This window comes from Malus domestica, chromosome 14, assembly GCF_042453785.1.
Source record: "Malus domestica chromosome 14, GDT2T_hap1".
NCBI lineage: Eukaryota > Viridiplantae > Streptophyta > Magnoliopsida > Rosales > Rosaceae > Malus > Malus domestica.
The window spans coordinates 7,344,753-7,362,449 of NC_091674.1; the positions used below are offsets into that span (position 1 = coordinate 7,344,753).

Here is a 17,697-nt window from a genome sequence, read left to right on the forward strand (position 1 = left end):
GGATTCATCAAGTTTCACGGAAACAAAAGATGAAACTAATGAAATCAAAGAGGTAATAGGAGATTGAAGTATATGTAATTGTGTAGCAGTCACCATGCTTGAATATCAGCAAGAATCTGAAGAAAATTCTTTGAGGTGATAGATTGAACGCTAGAGGTGCAAGATTACAAGCACCAAGAAGCAAGAAAGAAGAGGGTAAGAAGAACTCGAAATCGAGCAGTAGAGCAGAAGCAAACGAACCAAGATCAAATCATCAAGCACAAAGCTTTTTCGGCGAATGATACCATGTGAAGATAACAATAATGGTGAAGAAATGTATTACTTGCAGAGGAAGAAAGAGTATCGAAGAAGAAGAAGAATGAGAGAGAGAGAGAGAGAGAGAGAATTCTTTTACTAACTGTTTTTCTGAACTGCTTACATTGACAGCTATGTAGGTATTTAGACCTAACTATGTTGCTTACTCCTTAAGCTATTACAAGGACTATAAGATGCTTACACTTGTCCAATTACAATCATAGGATCTCGAGCTATTAAGCTCTTGATATACTGTTATCAAAAGTGTTCTTAGTAGGTCTTAGATTTTGAGGCAGTCATCAATAGGTTATTGTTTGTGGTTACATGAACTGCTTTGTGCACGAGTTATGGTTAAGTTGAAGATAGAAATGATTGTGTTTACGAGTTATTGTTTGGTTAAGCTGAAGAGAGAAATGATTGTGTTTGGTTTATGAGAGCCTCCATGTATGAATCTCTATGGGGAAAAAAAACTAAGGGAAAAAAAAAAAACCCTTAACTGCTATCACAAGGAAACGAAGAAGAAGACCATTCAATACACAAGTCATATTTAAATGTGTCAATTCTTCGATGTGGAATTCTTGTATAATTTAACAACCATTACCTCATGAAGCTTTACACAATCTAATTTAGTTACAAACTGGGTAATCAAAATCGAGTAACATAATTGACTTGATCTAGGTTTGTGAGTGTATGATAACTATCTACAATTAGATTACCAGAATGAAACCATTGACAAAATCAATAGAACTTTTTTCAAATATGTGACAAATATTATTTTAAAAGTAAAGGGGTGTATTGTATAGGGAATTTGATGAACTTTATTTCACTCTCAAATTCAAGTAAATTCAGTAGACTTTTATAGAGTAAAAAAACTCACTCTGTATTAAATAAAAACTTTTTTATGACTTTCTTTTGAACTCTACAAAATTCTATGGTTACACCCTAAAAGATCTATAGAAGTATATCATTAAAAAGTAGTAAATTTCATGAAGTTATAATAGTCAATTAAACTCTAAGAGATCTACAAATTAAAGTCTATCACATAATTATTTTTTGTTGCAAAAGTCTAAATAAATCTGAATACAATACACCGTTAAACTGACATTTAGGCAGAGTAACCTTGTTTTCTGTGATCAGAAAGGTTTTAGCGGTTTTTGCAATCATTTATGTTGGCTATAGACTCACCATCATCGTCAAAGTAATTGTAAATATTGCTGATTCATTGGCTAAGAGTTCGGGCATTCGAGACGGCACACACCACTTATAACCTGCTCAATGACATCTGCTCTACCTTCCCTCGTAACATTCACATATAAAACATTATTTTTAATTTCTTCCAATATCTCACAAGTTTCTAAAAATGTAATAGAATGAATTTGATCTCGCATCCTTTATTCTGTCAAGCTGTGCAATAGGATGAAAAAGTACTAAACATACGAAAAAAATTAGGTGTTGTCACATGTAAACAATGATAATCAGTATCATGTGAATGCTATTACAATCATCATTTAAAAAATTCATGCAATCATCCTGTATGATCAATGTTCTTTAAATTAGGATACCACTTTTTCATGAAAAAAATGAGAATGATGGGTAGTATAGTTGTAGGAGACCAAGTTACGTAGCACAAGGTGCCACCGTGACATTATGTGTCAATCTTGCAATGTTATGTAGAAAAAAAAAATTTATATCTATCGTTGTCACAAAACACCACAGTGGCAATATACACCAATGCCCTAAAACTCCTTGACTTATTTTAGCTATGCCCTCTAAAACTCCTACAACTCAAAAGTCACTACTTTAATCTATGAGGCTTAAATTCGGTCCACTTTGATTTTTGGACTCTCTTTTCTTCCTAAAACTTATAAGTCGCCTCCTAAAACATATGTGGGTCCCAACGCCTATTAAGACTATACTATATGTGCAATAAGTTTAATTATAAATCTCCATTATATGTTAACATTCAACAATCAAAGAATATAAGTTTAAAAGAAATTGAAGAGATAAAAAAAATAAAAATGAAATTGATTAGTCTGGCGCACTCAAATCAAACCCACGTAAGAAATTAACAGATCATAAGCAATGTGGAACGAATTTTAAAACCGAGTTCCGGAAGGCAAAATGAAGCGAATTTTTGAGTTTCAGGGAAGAAAGTGACGACTTTTAAGTTATAAGTGGGATAAAATCAAATTCCAGAAGGCATAACTAGAAATAAGCCTAAATCCTTCTTGTTGTAGGTCATTTCAGAAAGAAAGATATTAGGAGAATACAAAGTTTTTAACAAACAACAAGAAAATGAGACAAATTGGCGAGCAGGACGCAGCAAATAGTGCAGATGCAGCTAAGCCTGCCCAATGCGCAATATTCCTATAAAAAAAAACACAACACGTTGTTCACGATTACAAAAATTGCTTAAACAAAAATATAATTACTTAGGGAAACCAAAGCAAATACACTAGAAAATGGACTTTGGACAAGCCGGCTTCTAACTAGGCGTACCATCTCGACCTATAAATATGGCTTTACACTCTCATCAAATCATCACCCAACACACTAAGCAAACTTATTTTTCTTAGACTATTAGAATCACATAAAAAAGAAACAATGGCTGTGATTATCTCTAACAAATCCCTTAATTTGGTTCTCATGCTCTGCCTTTTTCTCATCATCTCCTTTGCTGAGGGCAAACAAATCGGCGACAGTAAGTTTTATGGTATTAGAGTTTTAATTGTCCAATTATGAATGAGAATTATGTAGCATCATTTTTTGTAAAATAAAAAATAAAATGAAATCTTCTCGTTTTTATTGGCACTCTAACAAGTAGTCATGCAAACTCCCGTCTCTAATGTAAAATATAAAATGAGGGTGAAATGCAGGCTGGCGTTTTAGGAGTGTTAGTAGCAGTACCTTTGTGAGATTAATCATATAGTATATTTATATGTTTCGTTTTGTGTTTGATTTTTGTTGTATGAATATTTGATGGTGTAGTTGGGTTTGGGGGTGTGAAAGCAACTGCAAGATGCCAAAAAGTTTATGGGGTAGAAGCTGGGGATACTTGCAATGGAATCATGGCCAAGTTCAAGCTGACTGCTCACTTCTTTGCAATCAACCCTAACATCAACTGCAACACCATCTTTGTCGGTCAATGGCTTTGTATTGCCGGAACAACAAAATAATCTCAACAAGAGCAAATAAATGCATGAATAAAAGGAGCCCAAGCAAGCATCAGTGTGCTTTTCAGATTACACTTTTTTTTTAAAATAAAAAAAAAATAATAATAAGTTTTTCACTTTTGATAAACAAAGAAACAAATGAAAAGAAATTGCTAGTAAATTGTGATTTTCTACGATTCATGTACCCGACTCCACTGAATGAGATAAAACATTGTTGTTTACACTAAAAGTATATTATGCCGTCAAATTTAGTAGCGTGTGCTTGTAACTAAACATGATATTAAAGTGATTGATTGTATGATGAATAATAACAATTCCCTATATATTTTCAAACTAGTATTTTATTTTGTAAAGAGTAATTTATTTATTTATTTTCGAACTAGTATTTTATTTTGTAAAAGAGTTTTTCAAACTACTCTAGAGAGCGCAAGTCGAACTTGGGTGGGGGCGTAAGGGGGCGGGCACACTGGTACTGACCAACTGATCCAACCCAAATTTGCAAATCTACTACACTGATTAAATGATCAAAGTTCACTCGAAAATTCAAAGCTCTTTCCAAATATAGTCAGCATGGTTCACTTACACTACAGACTCGGGGTGTTTCTGTTATATATAGACATCAAGCAAAGCCATTGAAAAGTAATCACTGCAAACAATGTTTCTTTGACAACAACTCGGAGCCATTTTGTAACTACAGACCGTATACGGCCCCAAAATCACCTGATAAAGACGAGGAAGGGAAAGAGCCCGTCCCAAGGGAACAAAAAAATTATACAAGCAACAAGGGCACTGTTAACAACGTTACTGATGCCAAACAAATTGTTAATAAAAGGAGAAAGATAACAGATTTCCGCAACCGGCAACGAGACACCTCTGTAGGAGTACACAACTCACATGGCACCCGTACGCAGAGAAAGATGATCATAAAGATAAACCCAGGCTCCTCTGGTGTCCAAGATTATGTGACTTTATCTCCCATGATGTATTCTGCTGTTGCTCCTCTGGAAGGATGAAAGGTAGAGAGATCTCACGGATCATTAGGTCCCCACAAAATGGGCATTCGCTTGCCACTGCATCATCCAACTGCGACCGCAGCTGCCAACATGAAATACTTTGTTTAGCTTACTATGTACATCTTAATTTCATGAATCAACTAGAGATCAAGTAAAATACAATGTAAGGAATATACATTGTAAAACCATCACCAGAAACTGCAAAGTTAAGTTGAAATCATATATTTGAAAAGAGTTGATAATCAAAAGAAAATCTTATCAAAAATGGCTAACAATCTAATAGACTCATTTGACAGCCATGAAATAGAAAACAAATCAAATAAAATAAATGTAAAGCAAAAGAAGAGAGAGCAAACTAAGATCAAAATGCAGACCTTATCTACGGGGGCCATGCTTGTTATGGTTTCCTCAGTAAGGCTACCATTTGAATCCTTCCTAGCTTCCCCGTCAAGTAGAGTAAGCTGCTTCTGCAGATCCAGTATATACTCTGCCTACAATACACATTAAAAAAATGGGGCAAGTTATAGAAAATTCCTGTTACTGAAATACATTTCATACCAAACAAAAACATTAATTCAACTGGCACAAGCATCATCTAGCCCAAAAGTATTTCTTACACTTCAACTACTTGGGCGCACATTGTAAAGCCTTTGCAGAATACTATGTTATTACAAGCTGATAATGATAAAAGAGAAGAATACAGAAGACAATACTTCAACTTACTTGAGCTTCATTTGTACTACGTGTGACGTGGGCAATCAGGCATTCGGCATGGAAGGCATGTCCGCATGGAAACACATAGAATGGAGCCATTTGGCCTACGGATGCATAGCCTCTAGCCAACTGATACTCCCTACCCACAGTTAAAATCTTACGCCGACAAACCTGATGGAAGAAGAAAAAGAAAAGCAAGTATTGGAAAAAGAAATGAAAGTACGAGCCAATCCAATTTAACTTGAAACTATAACATCAACATGAGCAATACCCCGCATTCTTCATCACGATCAATCACAGCATATCTTTGAGCAAGTGCACTAATGTCATTTCTAATGTTATCGGCACCATGTGTCGCATCATTCATCTCTTGCTTCAGTTCTTCAATTTGATTGTTGTAATCCTCTAATGATGAGCAAATTGCCTCCTACATACATACAGATTCAGTTCAAAATCCAACGTGCTGAAAACTAATAGTTCCAACAGCACCACACAAGTAAAAATTCTGAAAACCACTTCATAATGGAAACCTAATACATAAACAACCACTATAGCAATTGATAAAGAGGCAACCTAAAGGGGCAACAAATGAAGCTATATAATCATATTCACTGTAACCAGAACACAATAAAACATGTTTCCATGCATGCAAATAAATTCACAAGTCAACTGTAAATTAAGACATAAAACACATCATATTGTAGTAAAGAAATCACAAATCATATGTAAAGTGGCCAACAAAAACAAAATCGGAGAAAATCACTTCTGGCTGAAAAGAAGAAAGCTTGAAACTTCGCAAAAGACTTGAATCATTATAAACATTACAAACCATGACAAAGCAGAAGGGTATGATAATTCTACCTTGAAGTCATCAATGAGGGCAAAGTCTGGAAAGAATGGTAATATATCCTCTATCTTTAAAAGGCCATCAGTTTCTTTAAGAAATGCTATTGCCTTCCGAATGTTCTCCCTTTTAGCTCCCTTTTCCTGTTCTATAACATGCTTCGCAACCATGAGCCAAAGCTTCTTTCTCAGGTCCTCATCATCTTCAACCTTGTCAGCCTCAGCCATAGCAAGCTCAGGATCAACCTTAAGGCACCAAAAGAACAAGTTATGAAACAATAGGATAAAACCATTTCAACTTACAATTACATAACCGTAAAAAGAATTATGTAACAATTAGAGTCCTGGGTTCCACTGAAGAAGAGAATATTAGGTGGAGGTGATTGTTCCTATTCCCATTGACTTGGAGAAACAAGATACACGGAATTTATAACTACTACAACATTCAGATAACCTCAATCGTAACTATCCCAATGGCAGCATATGTTGTAAAGGTAGTTCTAACAAATAAATAAACAAGAGATGACCCTTGGTATCCAAAAACGAGAATATCATGTAAATTGAAATCCTTTTGCTACAAGTAAAACAATATATGGATTGGGGCAATAATAGTTGAATCACAAAAACATAGCCTCAAACTATACCTGCAGGGCAAGAGCAACTGCTTCTTCATGCATGGACATCATACTATATATATGAACACAGGCACGCATTCGCTTTTCCTTGAGGCAAAGGCGTAAAGCATACTTGGGATCATAGAAGAACTCTGGGCCAATTTCCCGTCCTTTTCCGAATTTGAATTGAAGGAAACGCAAAAGTGCACTGTCGTCTTCCTGTAAATTATTGTGAAAGCAATGAAACACATTCATATATAGATATGGCTATAAGGCAAAGAAGTTCTCGCATACATATAATTTCATCTAAAACAAACCGAGGGGAAAGTAAGAGATATGGCTATAAGCCTATAACTCACTTTTAAACTCAGGATGTGTTTTTTTCTGCAAATTTCTAGCTACAAAATATTTTTCCTACTTTTGAGTTGTGGAAACAGTCTCCTTGCAAAGCAAGGGTAAGTTGCATACGATAGACGTTCTGAACCCCCCAACCCTCGCAAAGCGGGGAGCCTTGTAGGCATAAGTGAGTTAAGAAACGGGGACATCACAGTTTTTAAAAGATGTATATAATAATTAATAATGTAAGTATGTATGTAAGTATGTATGTATGTGCAGACGCCCAAGATCATACTAAAATCATATCAAATTCTCCAAGAAATCAACCTGTTTGGCATATAGTGATAATAGCAAGTTGTGAACACCAGGATCCTCATTATGCAAACGATGAACACAGTATTCCAAATATTTGATGACTTCGTGTGTTTCATTTCTGCAAGTGATATAAAATAAATTAGTAGCAGTAAGAAAGGAGAGTAAAGCTTTAAATTTTAAATGCATCATTAACTAACACGCAGGAAATAGAAATCCTGAGTTCTAGGCAACTGTAAATTAAAACTACTATCAATGAAAACTTTGTGCCTGAACGATACTTCAGTGACCAAAGTATAAAATACACTATGTGAACCTAATATGTCATGCGAGAGGAGGGGTACATGTATACAAAGAAGGCATTGCAATATGCTACTTCTCACAATGAATTAGAAATTTCAAGTTTTATGTCTAAAAGCAACAAATAAAATATAGTGGATATTGATCTTTTTGTGTTAAGGGAAATTGATTAGTATCTAAAGAGCCTTATCCAGATCTTCAATTCATAACTGCAAATTCTAGTCCAGTATATACATGAGATAATACCTTGCATGTGGTTCACTTGAATAACGCATCATTGCAGGAATGAGTTTCCTTGGATTGAGGTTGTTTGTAGTCATCCATGACTCTACAGCTTCATATGCATCAAGCATGATTAGGTCTGGTGCAAACTTGTACTGCAAGTGAAGGATTGCATAATTTGATAAAATAAAACACATATATACTAATAATATTACAACACATAAACACTTGAGAACATCTGGAACCTGTTCGGGAAAATTTTCAAACACCAAACCAGAGAACATAACCCATACCTGAAGATCTATAGGAACAGTAGGTTTTTGGAGCACCTCCAATGCTTTCTTTGCCTCTCCTTGCTAATGTCCATTCAGTCAATGTAAATCAAGCATGACTAGAGGGACTTTTTTTTTTTTTAAAACATAGAAAAAAAATAAAAATAAAAAAACTAAAAGAAACCATGGAAGTAGCAAAACAGGTGATAATGACAAGAATCTGAAACCAAATAAGAAATAAATTGGAAGCACAAAGCACCTGAATATAATGGTGGACTACAATTTCATACTGTTCCTTCAGACTAGCAAAAAAAACCAACTCTTCGACTCGGCCATAACTGCAGCATGTAGCCAGAGGATCCTTTGTTTTATTATTCTTTCAACTGTAATGTAATCTAAAGAGAAAGACCCACCAAGTACCTAATGGCACAGATCTTTCACAATAATCTAATTGTAGATGATAATATTTAAAAATGACATTTTCTCTACTGATACATTTAAACAACATGATATTAGCATATGGGATTCCACAGCTGTATAAGAATTTAAAAAAAATGGTGCGAGATGAACATTTCAAAGCAAATCCAATGAAAATTACCTTTCTAAAAGTCTCATGGTAGTTGCCTCATCCAAAACAACCTTGGAGTCACTAAGAAATGCACGAAACTCTTTAATGATCAAGTGGTACTCTGAATTACGATTATCCACTGCAGTATCATCTTCCAATAGTAGACGATTTATCTACAATGAAAAACAACATATTAGTGACGGCTTCATAATTTCAGGTAAAAGGAAACTTTCAACGTCTACATTATTCTATTTTAAGTGTGCATAAACTGATGACGGAGTCAAAAGGAAGATGTTCTCAGATTTTATCTTAAGCAGAATGCATCGTCATTAATTATCCTTCTTGCCCTTTGATATGCATTAAGAAAAAAGAATGCAACATTTACAAGCTATCTAGTATAAAGCATTAGAGGTATGAAAAAAAAAAAGAAGCTAGTTCTTTATCCAAGAGCTAAGTAAGACCTTATCCAAGTACAGTTCAGTTGCCCACGTCGAAATCATTGTTACTTGGCATTTGTCATCCACCGCAAGGCTATCAAGTTTCCGCAATAGAAAGGTTCTTAAGGCATCCTGCAAGCATGCCAAGTAAAATAAAAAAACCATAAGAGTTTAATATCAAATCAAAAACACAGACAGTGCAAGGAACATTTTGCAAGTACCTGTTCATTTACAGTGATAAACTTCAAACTGATCTCCTCGAACGACAATATGTAATTAATCTGCAAGACAATCCCATAATTTAATAAATGAGCTGTAACAAGTTATAATAACTATAAATAAATCAAAATAATCATGGAGATGTGGCAGGAAAATCATTGTTTTATTATGCTTCTACCAAATTAAATCACTAATTCAGTTACTCTTAGCATCCATCAAATATGGGACCTGGATGATCAGACTGTGATTGAATGGAAAGGGCAACCAATTTCAATTTAACGATATTAGTAATATAGCTGTTCACTGAAAAGATATTAATTGGTAATTTCTTAGATATTGCCTTACAATATGAGAAACATCATGACAAAAACAATGTGTACTTTATAGTTTAATAGCTACCACACAATATCTCAATAAGTGAAGCATATTCCTAAATGTCATCAATGTGACCGCACAATTAGAAGTACACATTCAAATCTAGTATAAATATAACCAAAACTGAAAAATCAAAGCAATAAGACTAGAAAAGAATCATATTATCATTAATAAACAACAAATGGCCTGTTGCACCTGTAGGCATTATTGCAATAAATATATGGGAAAACAGATCAAGGAAATAGAGAATTCACTTTTGCATAGAATGATGCTGCTCTAAGATAATCCTTGGCGGCAAATGCAGCTTCAGCCTGCAAATCAAATTACTTTGTTACTGACTACCCAGGTAAATACAAGATTGAGAAGACAAATACACAACACAGCAACACAATAATCTTCACAAATTTTTTAATTAAGTGCCATAGTGAGAATAAATTACAATGAGTATAACCATCAATTAGATACGACCTGCACCAAATATACTTGGTCCCTCTGAAGTGGGTCGCGGCAATTTGCCAAAGCAGCAGCGTACTCCTTCATGTCCAGGTAAACTTTCCACATGTCTCGGCCTTCATCATTAACAGACACCTACATTATGTTCTCAAATTCAGCAGTATGGAAAACTTTACCGTCTGATGCAAAATGAACTAAATTCAGAAAATATTTAGGCAATCGAAGACACAAACCTGAAATACAGAGTTTTGATCATATGCATAGAACAACCCAGCAGTGGCATCACTACACAATCCAGTGACACCCCTTGAAACTGCTTCAGGTGTTTGCTCAAACTGAAGTTCCTCAATAGTTTGCTCACTTATTCTATTTACAACCTACAAAACAATTACACTCATAATGGAAGCTAAAAAGGGGGCAGGTGCAGTATTCAGCAGTATTCTGTGAATAATAAAAGAATCACATATCTAATGCATTTAACCTAATGCTTAGCACCAGCAGCAGTTCATAACATGATACTCAACAGGGACATAGAGATAACAGCACTGAGAAGAAAAAAATTATTCAGATAATTAATATGTGAATACCTTAACCCTATTCCCGATAAGAAGCAAGAAATGAAATTCTGAAACAGCCATAGAACTGGGTTTCACCGCTTCAGAACCCTCACTCAAAGTTGAATAGTTCAAAAGAGCCTTGTTCTCCACAAAATTTTCATCTCCATCAGGAGAACTGCAAAAGAGATAAATTTGGAGAAGGTTACATGTTAACATTCATTAAAATTAAATATATCAAGGAATGCTATTAACAAGTTTCACAATGTCAACCATAAAACTACTCAGTAGAAGACAGAATGATCAGACTTTAGACAGACAATGCCATCAGAAAAGAAGGAAGAACAGAAGAAAGTTATCTTGTACCTATGTTGTGCTCCAAAATTTAAACCACCATGATATATACCAGCACCAGAAAGCCATGCAAAATGTATTGCTCTTCTTTGCTTGATATAGAAATGCAATTCACTGAAAGATGACAAAGTGAAACCAGAAAGCTCAAAGAGAAAGACAGGAAACAGTACATCAACAATTTTGCAAATCAAAGGTAACCGTTTATTTAATAAAAGGAACAATGATTTCAAAAAAAAAAGGGAAAAAAAAGGAAATATTTTTATCCCATTTTGAAAATAATTTTAGTAGTGTCAACATAAGCACTTGCCTGTTAGGAATTTCACCAGGAAGTTCCATGAAATGCACTGTTTGTTCCGAGTAACCAGCAAAAACAGTCTAGAAACGCAGAATATTCAGGTTATGGAATTGTAACGGCAACAAATATATTGTCACTGGAAATGACAATTTCACTAGGCATGGAAGAAAACTTACTTCTAGTGATCCAATACCAGTAAAAGAATAGAGTCTTGTAGGAGTTACAGCCATTACATAGTATCTAGTCCCACTGAGAATGGTTGCCATTTCCATCTGCTCACAAAGAATGAGATCAAGAGCATAATATGTAGAGTTGCAAGTTGGTATAACTGTCAGAATCAATTCTCTATTAGAGAAGGTGATCAAAGATTACCTGCAAACTCATGAAAGCCTCTGGAAGTTCCAATAATTCGAACAAAAACTTTACGTATTTCTCCTTCTTATCCTTCTCGTCGACTGCCATTTCATAAAGTTGGCCGTTGTCGGTACCGAGAATGACTTCCTTTGTTGAAGCTGAGATTTTTACGAACAAAATCACACACAATAGCTCAAATGAGTCAATATGCACAAACCCTCCATCCAAATGCAACGGGGAAAATAGTCAGTGGACTGACAAATTACCTTCTGTAATCTGTTGTCTGTTCCAGGCAACGGCATTCACGACAAGACCTTTTAGCTTGGTTAAAAGACGGGGCTTGGTCCATTTTGCATGAGTATAGAACGTATCAGCACCCCCACTCCCAACAACGGTGGCAATGCAGTGGCTCCCTCCAGGATCAACAAAAACTCTATGGATGGATTGCTCCCCAGGACGACCCACCGAAAGATCAATATCTATAGCTCAAATAAACAACAACCATCATCATACCATACACAAAATAGAAAGCAAAACCAATCTAGTCAACCGAATTCAACAACGGGCTCCTTAGCAACTAAAGCAAAACACTGTTCTAATCAGCTCAATCAATCAAGTAAATTGCCACTAATCATATCCTATCTAGCTAATTAGGCTAAACACTATCACTAAGCATATAAGCTCGGATCAAAATCCAAAATTTGACAGGAATTCAAAACTTTCTCTGCAAATAAAAATAAAAGTCACTAATTTGAGATGAAGGTCTAGAATTTCACGTGAATTACAAAAGATTGAATTCTAAATTATCATCAAATGAAAAATTTATGAATTGGCAGAGAATTGAAAGTGCCAAACGAAAGGGTTGGATAAGAGTAACGTACCAAACGAATCGCCGACGCCGAAATCGTGTCGAATGATCCAACCTTTACTGGTTCCGAGCAAAATGACGTCGTTTCCAGTAGCCATATAGGTAATATTTCCGCGCCCCTTGGCAGCATATCGTTCCAGAAGATCCACCGTGAACACCTGCCTCCCTGAATCCATCTTCGAATCCAATTCCGGGATAACTTAGTCCGAAATCCTTATTCAGGCATCCAAACAGCCCCCTAACGGCCCACTGGAAGAAGAAGCTGGAAGTTGGCTGGAGTTTTGGGGTTGCAGAGGGACTAGTGCTGCTGATCGGAACGGTGTAGTGTCTGCCTGGATCCTCTACCTTACTAGCCTAGTACCGGATTGTACAATGCTTTTAATCTGGACCCTCCGCTAAATCAACGCTACACACTATGCCACGTCCGAACTTTTTTTATTTTTATTAAACAAAAAAATTTCATCAAGCTTTGGAAAAAAAAAAATATATATATAAATTGCTACTTGTTGTAAATAGTATAATATGTATGACCACATGCATACAGTAAACATGTCATATGTTTAACAGTGTTTTTGTTTGTTTCCATGGTGATGCTCTATAAATAGAGCTTTACGAATGTTCAACAAAGCAGAGAGAAAAAGGAAGAGAAAAATATCTAATAGTAATAATATACATTACTTCCTCTGCAACAGTTTGTGTTGGTATAATACTCTGCAACTGCTTCGTTCCTGTCCCTAATAAAGGTTATCTCTCTATAACTTTTACATTTTTATAACACGTTATCAGCACGAGTCTCTAAGTATAACCATGTCTCATTTACATTCACTAAACAATAAAGGAAATCATTCTCTCATTTCTCTCCGCCGAACGAAAAAAAAAAAAAATGTTTCCTCTAAGGTTTTTCCTGTTCATCTTCTTCATCTGCCTCAACTGCGCGGTATATCCTCGCGACGAACTATTTGCTCCATGCCTGCTCGTAGTTCTCCAACTAGCGGTTACATACATCTTTGATTACTTGTTTGGTTTGGATATTGATTACTAACATAGTATTTATATTGATTTTACTGCAATCCAAGATGGTGCGGTACAATCGCCCATCTTGAACCGCCTATCTTGGACTGCAGATCTACTTTTACTGCAAATTTTAGGTGATGCGGTATAATCGCCCTCCTTGCTCTCCAAATTTAAATTTACCTGTTTAATTTCATTGCAATTTTAGGTGGTGCGGTATAATCGCCCTCCTTGCTCTCCAAATTTAAATTTACCTGTTGTTTAATTTCATTGCAATTTTAGGTGGTGCGGTATAATCGCCCACCCTGCTCTGCGTATTTCAATTTTCTTGCTACTTGAGTGGTGCGGACTAATCGCCCATTCCATATTACATTCTTTCAATGAGAATGGTGCGGTACAATCGCCCTTCTCATTCACCCTGAAAATCTCGAGCCAGAAGTTTCGAGTGCTTATCATTTTGGCCTGAAGATCAAAATGAAAAATTTGTAAGAACCAGAAGTTCTAACATCACATTCCTCTAGGAATACATATTACTGCAAGTTCTTACACATCTCATTTTCTTTCAGAAAAGAAAATGACGAACTTGGCTAAGCTTGAGTATGCTGCCTTGGACATTACCGGGAAGAATTACCTTACTTGGGTACTTGATACCAAGATCCATCTGGAAGCAGGGAATCTTGGAGATACCATCAGGGAAGAAAGCAGCTCATCTTCTCAAAATCGGGCGAAGGCTATGATCTTTATTCGCCGTCATCTTGATGAGGCACTAAAGAGTGAGTACTTAACGGTTGAAGATCTGTTAGCTATCTGGGAGGCCTTGCGAAGCAGATACAATCACCAGACAACGGTGATTCTTCCAAAAGCTCGCTATGAGTGGTCTCACCTGAGAATTCATGATTTCAAATCAGTGGCGGAGTACAATTCTGCGTTGTTCAGGATTACCTCTCAGATGAAGCTATGTGGGGATACCATTACTGATGAAATGTTGCTAGAAAAGACTTACAACACATTTCATGCCAATAACGTGCTCCTGCAGCAGCAGTATAGAGCGCGAGGCTACACTGAATACAACTAGCTGATATCTGTGCTCCTGGTAGCTGAACAGAACAATGAGCTCCTGATGAAAAACCATAATTCCCGACCTACTGGATCTGCACCATTCCCAGAAGTAAATGCTGCTTCCCTCGAAGTGAACGCCACATCCTCTGGTGGTAATTATCATAAACAAGGACATGGCCACAAACGAGATCGATGGAATAGGAAAGGCAAGAACCATGGTGGTCAGTTTCATAACCAGGTTCAGAGGCATAATTCTGGCCCGAGCTTCAAACATGTGAATCGTCACAAAGGCAAAGCTAACATGACCAATGCTCCCAGGAACTCTGAAGGAGCCTGCCATAGGTGTGGTGGCAATGGGCATTGGGTGCGAACTTGTCGTACCCCAAAATATCTGGTGGAGTTGTATCAAGCCTCCCTCAAGGAGAAGGGTGTCGAGACCAATTTTCTTGACCAGGCTAAACCAATGGATATACCTGATCCAGTGTTTGATTTATCAGGGCAATTTGACGCAACTCACCTAGATGTTTCAGACTTCATTATGGAAAGGGGGAATGAAGTATATCGGTCCGACTAAATCGTTTATGTTTGATGTACTTTTATTATGCTGAACTTGTTGTCTAAAACTAGTTTTTCAGATTCAATAAAAATGGCATGTAAATTTCCTGTTATAAATTGTTTGTTAACTGTGATTCTATTTACTCAGAAAGCATGGATAAAAACTGTGGTTATTCTCAGAACATGAGAAATGGCAGAGATATTTGTCTTGCAGACAGTGCAACCACACATACAATACTTCGTGATCGAAAGTATTTCTTAAGCTTAATGCTTACAAAAGTAGGGGTAACAACAATATCAGGACCTTCAGATGTGATTGAAGGCTCAGGGAAAGCCCAGATTATGTTACCAAATGGAACAATATTGTCCATACAAAATGCATTGTATGCTACTCGATCTACTCGAAATTTGTTGAGTTTCAAAGACATACGTCTAAATGGATACCACATTGAAACAAAAAGTGCAAAAAATGTGGAGTATCTATGCATTACCTCAAATGATACCCAGAAGCGTATATTGGAGAAGTTGCGTGGTTTTTCGAGTGGATTATATTATACATACATAAGGACAGTTGAATCACATACTATCATGAACCAGAAGTTCATTGATTCAAAGGTTTACATGCTTTGGCATGACCGTCTGGGTCATCCAGGATCCACCATGATGCGTATGATCATTACCAACTCTAATGGACATCCATTATTAAGCAGAGACATTGCTATCTCAAATGATAACCCTTACAAGGCTTGTTCTCAAGGGAAGTTGGTAATTAGACCATCACAACTAAAGGTTAGTGCTGAATCCCCATCATTTCTACAAAGAATTCAAGGGGATATCTGTGGACCTATTCAACCATCTTGTGGACCATTTCGATATTTTATGGTTTTGGTTGATGCATCCACCAGATGGTCACATGTTTGTCTCTTGTCTACTCAGAATGTAGCTTTTGCGAGACTTCTTGCTCAAATAACTAAGTTACGAGCACAATTCCCAGATTATCCCATTAAATCAATCCGACTTGATAACGCTGGTGAATTTACGTCTCAAACCTTTGATGATTACTGCATGACATTGGGCATTGATGTTGAACACCCTGTTCCTCATGTCCATACTCAAAATGGTTTAGCAGAAGCATTGATCAAGCGGCTTCAGTTAATAGCCCGCACTCTGATTATGAAAACCAAATTGCCAGTTTCTGCATGGGGACATGCCATTCTACATGCTGCATCATTGGTTCAATTGAGACCTATAGCCAACCACCAATACTCCTCAATACAACTCGTGTTTGGACATCAGCCAAACATTTCACATTTACGAGTTTTTGGTTGTGCTGTTTATGTGCCTATTGCACCCCCACAACGCACTAAAATGGGACCTCAGCGTAGACTAGGAATTTATGTGGGTTTTGATTCACCATCTATTATTAGATATTTGGAACCCTTGACAGGTGATATGTTTACAGCTCGTTTTGCTGATTGTCATTTTGATGAGACGGTCTTCCCATCGTTAGGGGGAGAAAAGACCGTTCCAGAAGAACGGAAAGAGCTGACATGGGTTATTCCCACCTTGTCTCATTTTGATCCTCAAACGATTCAATGTGAAAATGAAGTGAAAAGGATCGTTCATCTTCAAAGCATTGCCAATCAAATGCCAGATGCATTTAATGACGCTATAAAAGTGACAAAATCGCATATACCAGCTGCAAATGCACCTGCCATAATTGATGTCTCTGTTGGACAAAATAAAGTGGTAGCGAATGATTCATCTGGTGCACGCCTGAAGCGTGGTAGACCACCAGGTTCAAAAGATTCAGCCCCTCGAAAGAGAAAGACGAGGGCACAACTGAATCCAAATGAAATCATTCAGGAAGAGAGAGTAAATGACAAATCCACAATTCATGACTCTGGACTTCCAGAAGAAGAAAATGGCCCTGAAGAGACAGAAGTACATGAAAGCAAAGAAATCTCCATAAATTATGCATGTACTAATGAATTGTGGGATCGGAATGAAATAATAATTGACGATATGTTTGCATTCGCAGTAGCCACTGAAATCATATTAAGTGATGATATTGAGCCCCGCTCTGTTGATGAATGCAAACTGAGACAAGATTGGCCTAAGTGGAAAGATGCAATCCAGGCAGAATTAAATTCCTTGGAAAGGCGAAGTGTTTTTGGACCAGTAGTCCAAACCCCAACTGATGTAAACCCTGTAGGTTACAAATGGGTATTTACAAGGAAACGCAATGAGAAAAACGAGATTGCTAGATACAAAGCACGACTCGTTGCACAAGGCTTTTCACAAAGACCTGGAATTGATTATGAGGGGACATACTCTCCTGTAATGGACACAATTACGTTCCGTTACTTAATAAGTTTGGTGATTTCAGAAAAACTTGACATACGACTTATGGATGTCATCACCGCGTATCTATATGGAGAATTAGATACTGACATATATATGAAAGTCCCAGAAGGACTTAAGTTGCCTGAAGCAACAAAC

General features: G+C 36.5%; 2 protein-coding genes and 1 long non-coding RNA gene across 3 annotated transcripts; 2 read left to right on the forward strand and 1 right to left on the reverse strand.

Moving 5' to 3' along the window:
* The first annotated feature begins 2,845 nt into the window (after positions 1-2,845).
* LOC139191314 (uncharacterized) lies at positions 2,846-3,806 on the forward strand. Its single transcript, XR_011575324.1, has 2 exons — positions 2,846-2,995; positions 3,283-3,806. It is a non-coding gene; the product is annotated as an uncharacterized lncRNA (long non-coding RNA).
* A 191-nt stretch (positions 3,807-3,997) lies between these two features.
* Positions 3,998-12,921, reverse strand: LOC103454348 (vacuolar sorting protein 18). Its single transcript, XM_070811959.1, has 23 exons — positions 12,584-12,921; positions 11,969-12,181; positions 11,721-11,860; positions 11,525-11,620; positions 11,361-11,428; positions 11,066-11,167; positions 10,733-10,877; positions 10,379-10,522; positions 10,161-10,280; positions 9,947-10,003; positions 9,320-9,379; positions 9,123-9,230; positions 8,692-8,834; positions 8,353-8,431; positions 8,115-8,177; positions 7,846-7,976; positions 7,315-7,420; positions 6,682-6,870; positions 6,056-6,283; positions 5,466-5,621; positions 5,204-5,365; positions 4,855-4,971; positions 3,998-4,562 (listed from the first exon to the last, which is right to left on the reverse strand). The coding sequence occupies exons 1-23, from the start codon at positions 12,744-12,746 to the stop codon at positions 4,389-4,391; spliced, it is 2,964 nt and encodes a 987-aa protein (XP_070668060.1). The 5' UTR covers positions 12,747-12,921; the 3' UTR covers positions 3,998-4,388.
* Positions 12,922-14,155: 1,234 nt separating this feature from the next.
* LOC114820877 (uncharacterized) lies at positions 14,156-15,214 on the forward strand. Its single transcript, XM_070811686.1, has 2 exons — positions 14,156-14,605; positions 14,687-15,214. Exons 1-2 carry the CDS (start codon positions 14,156-14,158, stop codon positions 15,212-15,214), a joined length of 978 nt encoding a protein of 325 aa, XP_070667787.1.
* Positions 15,215-17,697: the final 2,483 nt, after the last annotated feature.

Coding starts and splice junctions, on each gene's coding strand:
- LOC114820877 (XM_070811686.1), top strand. CDS start 14,156: ATGACGAACTTGGCTAAGCTTGAGTATGCTGCCTTGGACATTACCGGG. Junction 14,606..14,686: donor ACACATTTCATGCCAATAAC/GTGCTCCTGCAG, acceptor GTAGCTGAACAG/AACAATGAGCTCCTGATGAA.
- LOC103454348 (XM_070811959.1), bottom strand. CDS start 12,746: ATGGATTCAGGGAGGCAGGTGTTCACGGTGGATCTTCTGGAACGATAT. Junction 11,621..11,720: donor AGGCTTTCATGAGTTTGCAG/GTAATCTTTGAT, acceptor CTTTGTGAGCAG/ATGGAAATGGCAACCATTCT. Junction 8,835..9,122: donor CTGAACTGTACTTGGATAAG/GTCTTACTTAGC, acceptor TTTTCATTGTAG/ATAAATCGTCTACTATTGGA.